Below are 12,654 nucleotides of genomic sequence, written 5' to 3'. Positions count from 1 at the left end.
TCTTCTCAGGGCAGCCTTGCCATGGCTCTGCCTCACTGCACAACATGCTTCCCTGCCTCGGAGGCTCTCGTGGCAACACTGAACATTAACTGAGGCTCAGGTCAGTTGGCAGCAGGTGCAAGGTCACTGGGATGCAATCCTGGAGGAATTTCACCCTGCCTGCTAGAGTTCAGCAGTGTCTCACTCAGCTGGCGGTTCTCTCCCTGCAGCTGATTGTCAATGGGCAGAAGTATCTTGTACCCTGCTCACAGTATCCCTGTGGAAAACAAGTGTGTTCCTCAGATAGGGACCAGCAACACAAACAGGGAAGGGGAGCCACAGAACCACTGTCCCTGCTTTGTCCTGTAACACATCTGTTACAGTTGTTCAACAGGATGGGCTAGGAAATTTCTGAAGGTGCTGGATATTTCCTGGAAGACCCAGTGCTTCTCCTGATTCTCCTTGATGCACAGGACTCTTGGACAGGGTCCTGCAAGTCCCCAAGCCTGATTCCAGCTGACTCCAAAGGAATGTCCCTGCAGGGCTATTACCTTATGAAGGACTATGAGTGTTTCTCCCATGCACTCTCTCATGCTCTGGAGCTGCCCCATGCCCATCCTTGTGCGTAGCCAATAAAATAGGAGAAAAGAAAATCAATTTTCTAAAATCTCTGTGTAAGTTGTCACACAATTGAACCAGGTTTGTATTTACCTTGATTTGAAATGGTGATAAATCTCATATTGTGCTGCCTCTTAAGAAAAGCCAACAAAGTCAGACTTTATGGAAACTCGCAAAGTTTTGTTGGTATGGATCCCACCATACTCAAGACCTCTTGAAGTCCATGTTGAAGTCCACACAGTTGGTACAAAAATTTCCCAGCCCTAAAATATGTTTTTCTTGGTGTACAGAGGGGGGAGCAGCTGTGCAGCAACAGGGACAATCCCATCAGAAAACCCAAACACTGTAAATAAAGGATGTGCATAGAAATTGAAATAACGGAGGCAAGGCTTTTGAGAGGGTATTTATTCTAAGTGGCATTTCTGCCCTACTGCCCTAAAGCAGTACCCAGCAAGAGTTACTCCTTCAGCCACGTGCTGCTTCTGTTCCTTGGACATAGAGATAGATTTTTTTGGCTTTTTGAGCACTTTGCCTGCAAGAGTAATAAGACATGAACATCAACCAGGAATGAAGCGGTTCAGGGATCACCTAACTTCAAGTTCTTCACCTGCTCTGCCTTGGCCCCAGGAAAGTGATCAAATATATTCCCTTAGGTTTGCTCTGGCTCCTCAGCAGATATTGGTGCTTCACACACCACATGTGAAGCTGCTATCAAGACTGCTCTTTTTCTGTTCAATTGATAAGGGTTTGGGGTTTTTAAATACAAATATTATTTATAATGGTGTTGCAGCACATTTGAGAGACTAGTGCAGCTATTCACAGGCCAGTAAAGCCCTAGGCTGCTTGTTTTCAAGATGCCTAGGTAGACATGGGGTAAAAGGAGTTTGGAATCTGCCCAGTGAGAGTCTGGAAATTACCCAGCAACTTCTTGGGAACAAACAAGGCAGCCAAGTAACCCCTGGGATTCCTTCTAGACAGAGATTTTGCCCAATTCTGAGGGAAAACTACTACAAGTTCATCATCATGACTCACCCATGAAAATTTTCAACATCCTCCAGAGTCTCAGGCAAAACTCTTCCTTTAGTTTCAGGCAGAAGCAGCACCAATCCACCCGCAATCAAACCAAGCACAGCTTCAAAAGAGAGGCACAAAGAGCTTGTGAGCATTTATCAACCACTTGCTACTGCCAGATAGAATGGATTTGTCAATAGCATTTTATTTTGTTCTTCATTCAAGATGTGCACCTCTGTATGCAAAACTGCCATGCTGGTGCAAAAATGGAGAACGTGGCTGCCCTGCGGAGACAGCACCAAGCCAAGTCCTCTTGTGAGTTATGCACAAACTAGGACACCTCAAACTGGACAGATCCTTCCTTAATAGAGGAAATAACTCTTTTCAGTGCTAGAGCATGCCAGGAATCACATTCCATCTTTATGCTACTCACATAATATTAGAAAGGGTATACACCTTGCATTATCTTCTAAGCAACATGATCAAATTCTCCTCTGATAATTTCTTTTGTCCAGTTTGTATAATTTTGGCATGTATTTTAAATCTACTCAGTGCCCTTCTAGATGCCCTGTCTGTTAAAATCTGCATATTGCCATTCAAGGTATCTTTGTATATATATTGTACTGACCTAAAGATTCATAAAAGCATTGCAGACCCTGAACCTGAGAGTTCAGGCCACTAGTCTTCAAAACTTATCTTGCATTTATTTACCAGCCACTTTTCCAAATAGCTGGAGAAGAGCCAGTTAACTAAGCGCTGGAAAAGCTGAAGCATAACAGCCATACTCATACTCCATTAAATAGGCAATTAGATTAAATTCTACAGTTTGCTGGACAGAAACAATATAACTCACAGAAGAGCAGTAAATCAGCTTTAAATCTATTGAATATTAAGTGCATCAAAATTTTTCTGACCTCTTTGCCATTTGTCAAACGTGTATTTGACCGTAACTTCCTTTTAAAATGCAAGGAGAAATCACAGGGGCAAGTGAGACACGAGTGCATAAACAAGTTCCAGCTTGCCATAGACTGAAGGGTAAGGCCTTGTAGAGAGCAAGGGCCTTCTGCTGAACTTAAAGCAGTTGCATTGGTGGCTTTTCCCTCCGTTTGGAGCTTGGGTCCCCCACTACCCCCCCGAAGGGGCTGGCAAGGAGGTAAGGTGGCACTTACTGAAGACAATCAGCGGCAGATCGTGCCAGATCTCCGCCAGTCTGTAGACAATGAATGGGACGATGACTCCACCAATATCACACAAAGAGGAGCAAACCATCACCCCGAGATTCCTGGTTGGGCAGCAAAGGGATCACGTTAGTGTCAGAGTACTGCAGTTGGAAGTGGATGGATCACAACTCTCACTCTCGCACAGGACAGATCCAGGCACTGTGTGGAACCTCAGATCCCTCGCTCACCCTGTTCTCCCAAATATTCCCTTTATTTCAGTCATGTGAGTTTCCCTCCGTCTAAAAGTAAATCTCTTCATTAAGCTACCTTTTTAGAGCATTTTAATTGTGTTTCACCCACTTTGTGTTCAACAGTACCTGTGCAGTTCTGAAACATTTGAGGATAACTTAATTTAGCATAAAACATACCATACACATCAGCCTCAACTATTTGTTTCCGGGTCAAAATGCCAGCTGGGGAGAGGATGCACCTACCTGATGTAAGTTGGATACAGTTCTGTATTTACAAAGCAAACCATTTCAAAAGCCATTGTAATTCCCATTCTCCCAATGCAAGCAGTAATCACTTTTAACCAATGTATGTCTGCAGAGAAAACACATTCAACACGTTTAAAAGCATCCCAGTGATTTAGCAGGTGTCAATTAATTCAACAGCGTTATTTTTTGGAACCTCTGATTCCACATGAGTTGATGTTTTTAAGAGACTTTGTTTCACCCGTGTGAGTGAGGGAACGGGGACAGGGAGGACCACACGAGCAGCGGCAAAGGGACCTTCATCACAAAGCAGCATGGAGGCTCCGGAGGACAGGGTGGGAAGCCCCCACAGGGCTTCATTCAGGCGACTTACCCTCTGGGATGAGGGCTGTGGCAAGGCAGGCAGCCCCAGCCACCAGGTTTGACACGGCCCAGGGGTAGCGCCGCCCGACACGGTCAATCGTGACGATGATGAAGAAGGCAGCTGGGAACTCAACCAGTGCAGAATAGAGAAAATCCAGATACATGTTGTCAGCAGCCATTCCCATGTGCATGATGAGCCCCTGGTAGAGGATGGAGCTCGTGAACCTGGGCAGAGAAGAACATCCTGGATTCGTTAGATAGTAAGAGAACAGACTTCTGTGTCCTGATGGAGTTTTCAAATCCAGAGCTCCAAAACCAGTTCTCTAGTGTTATATTCTTACCAGTTGTACATCAAAATGAGCGTGTTTTTTCTTATCTGCGGTGTCCTGAAAAGGTCCAGCAGTGAGGGATTCTGCTTTTCACAATCTTCCTCTTCAAATTTAATATCCTATGGAAGAGCCAGTACACAGTACATTAAATTTCTCTGGGAGGAACTGATGAAAGGTACTGCCATGATGCTCACTTACTTGCACAAGCAAGCCCTGAGCTTACCTTCAAATGGGGAGGCATCTTTTTCTGATTTTTTTTAGCCATATCGCTGACAATTTTCATAGCTTTGTCGTTTTTCCCTTGAGATATCAGCCACCTGGGAGACTCCGGGAGGCACCTACAATGGGAGTGGATGCCATTGTACAACAAAACATAAAGCCTGCTTATTCTCCCACGAGTGGAGACTTCAGAGGGATAAAATAGAGGTAGATGGATTTTTTTTTTTTTATGCATTTCAAGTGCTACTTCCCACTCCCCCAGTCAGGAAAAGCAGTATATCCCATGGCTGAGATTGGAAGAGGAACAGTTGAGGCAGTGGCTTTAGTCAAAGACGAGTTTACTAAAGATAAATCAGGGAGGAGCTTCGAGTGAGAACAGGGCTCTCATCCAGCCCATTTGACACAAACCAGCTCCTCTTAGAAGCTCTTCACTTCTGCTAACACAGGTTAAGAAGTACTAACTAAGTTAGAACTGGCTTACCAATTCAAAAATATGGAAGAAGGAAGACAACAAATTTCTTTCTACTATTCCTAACCTCTTGATCCATCCAGACAATTTCTCGAATCCAAAGCACTCAAACCAAAATATATTAAAAAGAGAGGAGACAAACTAAAATGAAGGAGTATCCAAGAGCTTTTTTTTTGGTTGGACCACAACAAATTGCAACTTTTCTGCCTTAAAAGAACATGCTAACAACCTGTTACAGTTATGTTAACATTAGATGACCATCAATAACCATATTTTCAGTGCAAGACAAACTAAGTTATGACAAGGCACATATTTTAATTTATTAATTGCTTAATAAAATAATATATTATACAAATCCGATTTTCCCCCAGTGTTTTCCCAAGTGGTCTGTTTGTTAAACACAAGGTCAGGTGAGATGCAGGGGCTAGGATTCAACAATATCTCAGTTGCTGGGGGGTCCTGTTCCCCTCTCCTTTCTGCTGGGAGCCTCCTCTTTGCACCAAGAGGTGTGCACACCAGAAAGGAGCGGCCAGGCTCTCTCGGTATCAAGGCTTAGGAAGCAGAACAAGCCGGGTTTTTTGGGTCGTGGGCAGAGGTGCCACAAAAGGGCACTTACCAGTAGTAGAGCAGGAGGAAGCAGGTCGGCAGGGTGACAGTGAGCTGCAGCCACCGCCAGTGAGGGATGGCGTAAGCGATGGCATCGAAGACCAGGAGCCCGATGGAGAAAGCCGCCTGGTAGAGGATCCCCACCGTCCTCCGGTACTGCGGGCCCACCACTTCTGTCACTGCGAACGTGCACGGGGACAGGTGAGCGCCGAGGCTGCCACACGCAGCAGAAACCGGCTGGGGGAACGCTGAGGACCCACGCTGCAGGAACGCCCTGGGGAAACCTTGGTAATCATGGGCTTCCCAGCACCATGCCTCCCGACAAAACACCCTGGTTCACTTCTCTGGCACCCAAACTCCAACAGAGGGGAAAACACTGCTGCTGGCTGTGCACTGGCATATGACACTCAGGAATGTCCTCTGCTATGGAGATCTCGGTAAATCAAGTATTCCTCAAAGCACACGGGCGGATTTTGTTGTGAAATCTAATGCCAGCTTATGTCACGTCTCCAACCCAACAACAAAGCTGAATATTTTGTTTCCAGAGTAGAGGCTTTCAGCCTGCGTCTCACTCCAAGTACATGAGGAAAACCTGTAACACAGGATGGCACAGAGTTCCCAGGCCAGGGTGGGATCACTATTCTACACTTTGCAACTCCACATCTCAGCGTAGACCCACACATTGAGTCTTGTTAATACAGGGTGACTATTCCAGCAGACAGGCAAAGGCACACTCAACATTTTGCATCCAGTTGTGTGACTTCAAGAAAGGAAAGTCATTACAAAAAGAACAGTAAGGAATTAATTAGCAGCCAAATTTTTGCTGAGTTTTGGAACTGCAGATTATCTAATGCTGCTCAGCCAAATGATACACCAAGACATTTCCTCAGGCTCTGCAGGACTGAGCCAGAAGAAGCTGAAGGGTAGACAAGTACCCCAGCAGAGCAGGATAACAAGGTTGTTCTGTCCTAGTATCCTCCCCTGAGCATTCAGTATTGGCCACCCTCAGGGAGAGGAAACAAATTTAAAGGAGCTTTGGGCCTGGTCCAGGATCTTTTTCATAAGAAAGTTTCAAGTGAATTCAGGAGTAACAAGATGCAACAGAGAGAAAATATCAAGATGGGGAAAATCATTGTCCTGAAAAGGACTTTATGCTCTAAAACAGCTTAAAGTTACCCAGAGGAGGGGATGGAGAATTCATATGTGACAAGAAAAGATTTAAGAGGCCAAGCAAGCATCCAGAAATGCACAGGAAGGAATAATCTCGTCTTAGCAGAAGACAGATTGGACTATGGGATAGGTGCTTTTATTTTATTTATATGAGACATCTAGATATCTGAATTAGCAAAATGCCCACAGTGAAAGACTTAATGGATGTTTAGGGCACTGACTTTTACACTTTTACCACTATCACAATGAACAGCACCTCTCAGAGATATTTGGTAGAGCCACCTGCCACCCTAACTCCGTTAAGGTTCTATAGTTATGCTTGCAGCTGGGTATTTTGGACAAGAGACAGAATTCCACTCCAGAAAAATCAGAGAAGTCCCAGGCAGCTCTACCCTGGACTAGAAAGTGGTGCTGAGGCGGCCCCAGACCCAGCCTGGCCGCACAGCTGTGCCTCACCAGCAGCCACAGCTGGTGTAGGGCACTGGGAGAGGCACCCACATGGGCTGGCTCCTCCACAGCCTCTGCTCAGCCCAGTGGATACACACAGGTACGCAAACACCTTCTCTTTGTATCAGCAAGTACGTGCTGTTCTTCAGATAGTTTTAGGTTCTAAAGCCTCTGTTTGACCTTTAATACTCTTTGTGTCATAAAAGTGTCTCAAGTTTTCCCCACCCTCTGCCTGCTTCTTTAATGGCCTCCTCAGTCGCCATCCTGTCTCTTCCTGGGCTGGAGGGGCTGTGTCTGCCTGGTCACCTTCCCCAGCCAGAGCCTGAGGGAAGGAAGAAGAGCCATGGGGCCCAGCCAGACCTGCAAAGGTGAGCTGTACCACAGGGGAAAGCCTAACTCAAGGTAAGAGCCCTAATATACCACCACTTGTAGAGCTTTGAAAGCTAGTGTTGTTTCTCCCCGCTGACAGCGCTTGAAAACATAAGGAGAAGCCAAAGAGGGAGAAAACTCCTTAATAAAACACCATGGGAGGCATTTTTCAAATAACATTTCTTCAAGTTTTTTTGAGTTGATTTTTGTTCCTTCCTCTTCTGCAGCTAGTCTTGCTCTCCTGGGAGAAGGTCCTGAACTCACCCAGGATGTAGCCTGCAGTCCAGCAGCCCTTGCTGACCAGCCCTTGCAAGAACCGGATGATGACTATCCACAGGTAGGTGGGCACGAAGACCAGAAGGATTCCACACACAATATTTGCAAGAATTGTTGTTAAAAGGCAAAATTTACGGCCAAACCTGGATTGGAAAATGACAGGCATGGAGCAAATCACTAGTCATGGAAGCATTTTAAGCCAGTAAGAGCTTTCTGTATCTTCAGGGGAAAAAATCCAATTTTATTATGCAAAATAGAGACATGCTTTTTACTCACTTACCTGCTTTTCTATGCCATGAAAAGTTACTGTGCCTGTTCTATGCCATGAAAAGTTACTGTGCAGTTCCACAAAGACTTTCAGGAAAAAAAGAATAATCCCATGTTTACGTATATTACATTGGGACTGAAGAATAAGTGTGGGTTAATATAATATTCTGATAGGAATGGATCTTCTTCTGAGTGGGCTGCATTTCACAGCTGGAGCAACTCAGAGCCTGCTGTACTAACAGACCTAGGCAGGAGGGGAGTGAGGGGGAAAATGGGCCCTCCAGTGCTGGCATTTGTTTCTCTTTAACCCCAGGTGCCTGAGCCAGGGAGTCTGACTCAGCTGGCTCTGAACAGTGAGCTAGAGGGATTATCTGCTTTTTTCGCAGTGACTGCTGCTGTACACATCTGGCAATCTGTGCCAGCTATTTCTAACCTTCTCCAAAAGAAGCAAAATATTTCCAAGCTGTGGCCACACAGAGTGCAACAGATTAAGTGGGAGATCCAAAGCAGCAGCATTTCCTGGCTTTGGTTAACACCCAAGGGCTCTGATGTGGCACAGTAGGAAGTTCGGGGTGTACAGTTCTAAAATAGTCCTTGTGGGCTATGCAGGGCTCGCTGATCTGTGCTAACCACCAGGTACAGCCTAAAAGGCAGGATACCTTCAGGCTCATGCTGTGACTGGACATCCAGCGTGGTGACCTTATTTTCAGAAGAGCAGAGATGATTTCAGTTGCACAACCTTTATCTAAGTTTGGGTGCTGAACATTGATAAGGGAGGTCAGAGGGCTTTGCGGCCATCCCACACGTACCTGTCTGCAATGTAGCCAATGTTTATGGAGCCAATAAAAAACCCAGCATTCACAGAAGACTGAAAGAGATCCAACTTCCAGGAGTCCTCACACACCAGGTCAAACTAAAGGAGCAACCAGTCAAAGACAAAAGAGTGAAATGAGGAGCTGCCTCATGCCTATAACTCTCTTTCACTTCAGTTAAAGATATAAACTTGTTTCTGGATCAATGCCTGTTTTGTCAGCACACAGAAATCCTACTAACTTAACTAATTATCCAACATTAAAAACTGGAACAAGCCCGTGAGCCCTTTGCTGGCATTTCCCATTCACGTCTCATCTCTCTTTTCTGCAAAGAGCATAAGTGAGTTATTAGCTGTCAAAACTGGCACCCAAACCTGTGTTGGCCCTCATTGATCAAATCAGCATGGATCTTATGGTCACTCTGAGTTTTTTAAACAGCTTCTTTTGTGTCTCATGGTGAACATTTCTAAGCAGTTCTTGCTGCCTCCTACACAGGCATGGCAAAGTAGTCCCCACAGACCACTCAGGACTAAGTGTAATGCCCTTACTAAAAGCATCTTAGATGCCTGTCTTGTCCCACACCCCATGGAGCACTGACCTGCTGGACGAGGGTGGAAGTATCTGCACCTGCCCTGAGGCCACAGCATTTTCTCTCTGCTCTGGTCTTTAGCTCAATTATGTTGTTGTATGTGTCTAGAGAACAGAATTTTTTCTATCCAGGGCCAAGATTCATACCCACATATATTTGCCATCTAGTCTTGTACTATCTCACTTGCAGAAAAACATAAAACTACTATAGAAAAAGTTATTGCAAAAACCTCTCCTAATATGACTGAGAATCCCTTCCCTTCCTCCTGGTAGCTGGGTTTAATTGAATCTATGCATCCATAATTAACACAAAACCAAGTATTTCTTCTGATGCTCTATGGGACATCCCATGAGGATGTTCTTCCATCTGCAATTTTTTTTCCTTTGAAATAACATGGTTTACACTGCACTTTTTCCTTTTCTTAGCTGTCAGAGCAGGGGACAACATAACAGAGCCTGAGAAGTTTCACAGAAACAGTCACAACAGGGAACCCATTGACAAAATGCAGAGTTATGTGACGTATCTGGTTATCCCATGGAAGAAGCGGCCCGTGGGCCTGGCCTTGCAGTCCCTTCAGCAGAAAAGGGGAGACAACTGATAGGAGAGCATGACTGCATCAGCCCACATGGACTGTGAGTGTCCACCTTCCCACAGCCTCAGGAGATGATGGTGGGGGCATCTGGACCACAGCATCTGCTGGAGCTTTTTCCAGTGAGGCGTGCCTGCTGAGCTGCTGGAGCATAGAAGTCCTGGGTCACCCTGCACTTGAGGTGCCTCATTTCATATGTCACTTGCTGAAAGAACTACACTTAGGGTGCACCCCCTTACACCTAGGGCCAATCTCTTACAAAACTGTGAATGCTGAAGTTGCTAGAGCACACATTTTAACTGCTTCTGTGTTAGACATACGGGGGAAAGAATCCTAACCACCTCTAAACATTTGGTGGAACTTTCTGTAATGAGATCAAGCTTGTCGTCACAGTCACTGGTTTATTCCTAAAGTTAAAGCACCTAAACTGCTGAAGTACAGCAAGTAGCTTAAGTGCCACTTTCAGATTTATTCACACTCCTTCTGAGAACACAAAAGTAATTCACTCTTCTACAGTTTATTCCTGACTTAAGCTGTTTAATCGTGGGAGGCCTCAGTTCCTCAAAAGGAATACCTTTCCCCACACTGACTGCCACTCATCTTTATTTAAAACCAACTTTAAAATACTCTCATCATTAAAAAAAAAAAAAAGAAAAAAAAAGAAAGAAAAAAAAAGGGGAAAAAAGAAAAAAAGGGGGTGGGGGAAAGAAGACCTTTGCATTGGCCTGTTTTGTTTGCAGCACCGCTAGCCGCACTGTTTACACACCTTCACCAATCGGACTTCTCATGTGACAGGAATTTCATTCACAACTGGACTTTATCTACCTGGAGATTTATTTGCTGAAATATGCTTTGCTCCCAGCTGGAGATATAAGGCTCCTGAGCAGCCAAGGCAATATTTCACAGCAAGGACAGAGGGAAGATGACTTGTAAACCCCCAAGCGCAAGTTCACAGTGAGAGACAATCCCTTCTCCAGGTAAGCGGGGGATATTTTAACACAGCCAAGGCTCCACCGACTTTCCCCCCCAACCCTCACCTTGTCCGTAACAGAGGGGACAGGGCAGAGGGGGCTGTTTTTACCTCTGTCACGATAGAGCTTCCTGAGGAATCGTAGACCCAGCCGTCCCGGCAGGGACCAAGGGGGACGGTGCTCCCACTGCCCACCAGGCTGCCGAGGGGGTCAGTGCAGCTGATGCCTGTGGCGTTCCAGTCCACCTCGTACCTCCTGCAGCGGCTGCTGAAGCTGGCCCCGTGGCCATCCCACTCGGGAACTGTGTGATTCAGCTGCTCCTCCAGGCTCCAGCCACACCGCTGGCTCAGCTCGGCCACCCCGGGGCTGGAGCAGCGATGCTCAGGGGTGAACCCAAAGAAGACGACCCCCACGTACACTGGGGTGAAGGAAGCAGATAACAAACACAGGACAAAAAAGGTTTGCTTCTGGAACCTGTCAAATTCTCCAACATGCTCTAAAATGTCATCTAAGGTTGGCATTTTGGCATCAAAACCACCTCAAAAACCTCAACTAGGTCCTCTCCTGCAGCACTGATATTTTTAGTTGGCAGCAAAGCTACTTAAGTAACAAAGATATTTGACCAAAAGTCAAGACTAACTCTATAAATTATTAAACTACATGTTGCAAGCTCTATTTTTTAGGTTTCATTTGAAATCAGACCTTAATTCACCCAGGGAGAATTTGCCTTTAACCCCTAATCAGAGTACTTATACATTCCTGCTCTCTGGAAAAGCCCCTATGGGCCATAGCCCTTCAGTTTTTCTTGGCGGTTTTGGGGTTATTTTTTTTAATTAGGCAAGTCAGCTCCTCAGTTAATAGGCATTTTTAAGGAGCAAACAGATGAAAAATTCTACCAAGATACAAGCAACACGTGGGTTTAGTGCAGAATGGCTGGGCTTCACATGTGAGCAAAGCTTCTCAACCAGGATCTGTAAAAAACAGGTGGGTAGACTCTGAAAAAGAAGTGTCTATACATTGAGTTATATAGCAGTAAAGGAACGGCTTTCCTGAAAACTTCTACATCATGCGTGTCTCACTCCTCACCCTCCACACTCTCCCATTCCCAAGGAAACCCTCACACCAACTTTATCAGAGAACACAGTTTCCACCAGACCATATTTTCGCAGTGATACAAGAGAAAAAGCATTCACTACAGAATTATGCACTGGGAATAGCTATAGAAAGCCACAATATATAGTATCTATGGCCAAAACAGCTATTTTTTTATTTTTTTTTCCCCCACAGAATATCTACAGGACTTAAGGTAGACTTCATTGCAAGCACCTCAAATAAATGCAGTTGTAATAGGCTCCAGTGGTACATTGTTCTGCCTATAGATAGATACCAGCTACTCCCATATCTTTTGCTGACAACAGCAGCCTTCCATCAGAAAGAAAAGCGTAAGTCAAGGTAATGTTTAACATTAAAAAGGTGAAAAATTGTCTGGAAAGCAATTGGAAGAGCTTAGGCAACAAGGAAAAAGAGAAAAGAGAAAAGAAAAAACAACAACAACAACAACAAAAAAAACAACAAACCACAAAAAAACTAAGGACACAATACACTCCGAGGGAAAAAAAAAAAACCCACACCACAACAGCTTAGAAGGTTGAAACAGAACTCTGCCTCACTGCTCATCAGCTACAGACCAGAGCACCCTGTGCAGTGAAAGCTGCTTTGCAGACCAACACTTCAAGATCATCACCCACATCACACAGATGTGCTTTCTCGTCTCCTGTTTCATCCTCCTCTCCATCAGGAACAGCAACACCAAGTTAACAAGAACTCCCCTGGCCACTCACAGCTGCGTCCCCCTCAGCCAAGCACAGCACCACCCCACACCAGACCTTTGCCTCCCCAGCTGCAGGAGTTCCACG

At 45.3% G+C, this 12,654-nt stretch overlaps 1 protein-coding gene across 1 annotated transcript; it reads right to left on the bottom strand.

Annotated features, from left to right (window-relative positions):
• Positions 1-1,011: 1,011 nt before the first annotated feature.
• LOC120750337 (solute carrier family 22 member 2) lies at positions 1,012-11,318 on the bottom strand. The gene is made up of 11 exons (XM_040058918.1): positions 10,849-11,318; positions 8,587-8,690; positions 7,499-7,653; positions 5,259-5,427; positions 4,178-4,292; positions 3,967-4,073; positions 3,636-3,850; positions 3,263-3,371; positions 2,778-2,890; positions 1,630-1,729; positions 1,012-1,129 (listed from the first exon to the last, which is right to left on the bottom strand). The coding sequence occupies exons 1-11, from the start codon at positions 11,257-11,259 to the stop codon at positions 1,063-1,065; spliced, it is 1,665 nt and encodes a 554-aa protein (XP_039914852.1). The 5' UTR covers positions 11,260-11,318; the 3' UTR covers positions 1,012-1,062.
• Positions 11,319-12,654: the final 1,336 nt, after the last annotated feature.

Source organism: Hirundo rustica, chromosome 3 (assembly GCF_015227805.2).
Source record: "Hirundo rustica isolate bHirRus1 chromosome 3, bHirRus1.pri.v3, whole genome shotgun sequence".
In the NCBI taxonomy this organism is placed as follows: domain Eukaryota; kingdom Metazoa; phylum Chordata; class Aves; order Passeriformes; family Hirundinidae; genus Hirundo; species Hirundo rustica.
This window is presented reverse-complemented; position numbering and strand designations above follow the sequence as displayed.

Bases quoted from the DNA above. Each gene is read 5' to 3' on its own strand.
- LOC120750337 (XM_040058918.1), bottom strand. From the start codon at position 11,259: ATGCCAACCTTAGATGACATTTTAGAGCATGTTGGAGAATTTGACAGG. The intron at 4,074-4,177 runs GTAAGCTCAGGG...GCTCTTCCATAG, and splicing joins AGATGCCTCCCCATTTGAAG to GATATTAAATTTGAAGAGGA. The intron at 3,851-3,966 runs GTAAGAATATAA...TTCTCTGCCCAG, and splicing joins CTCATTTTGATGTACAACTG to GTTCACGAGCTCCATCCTCT.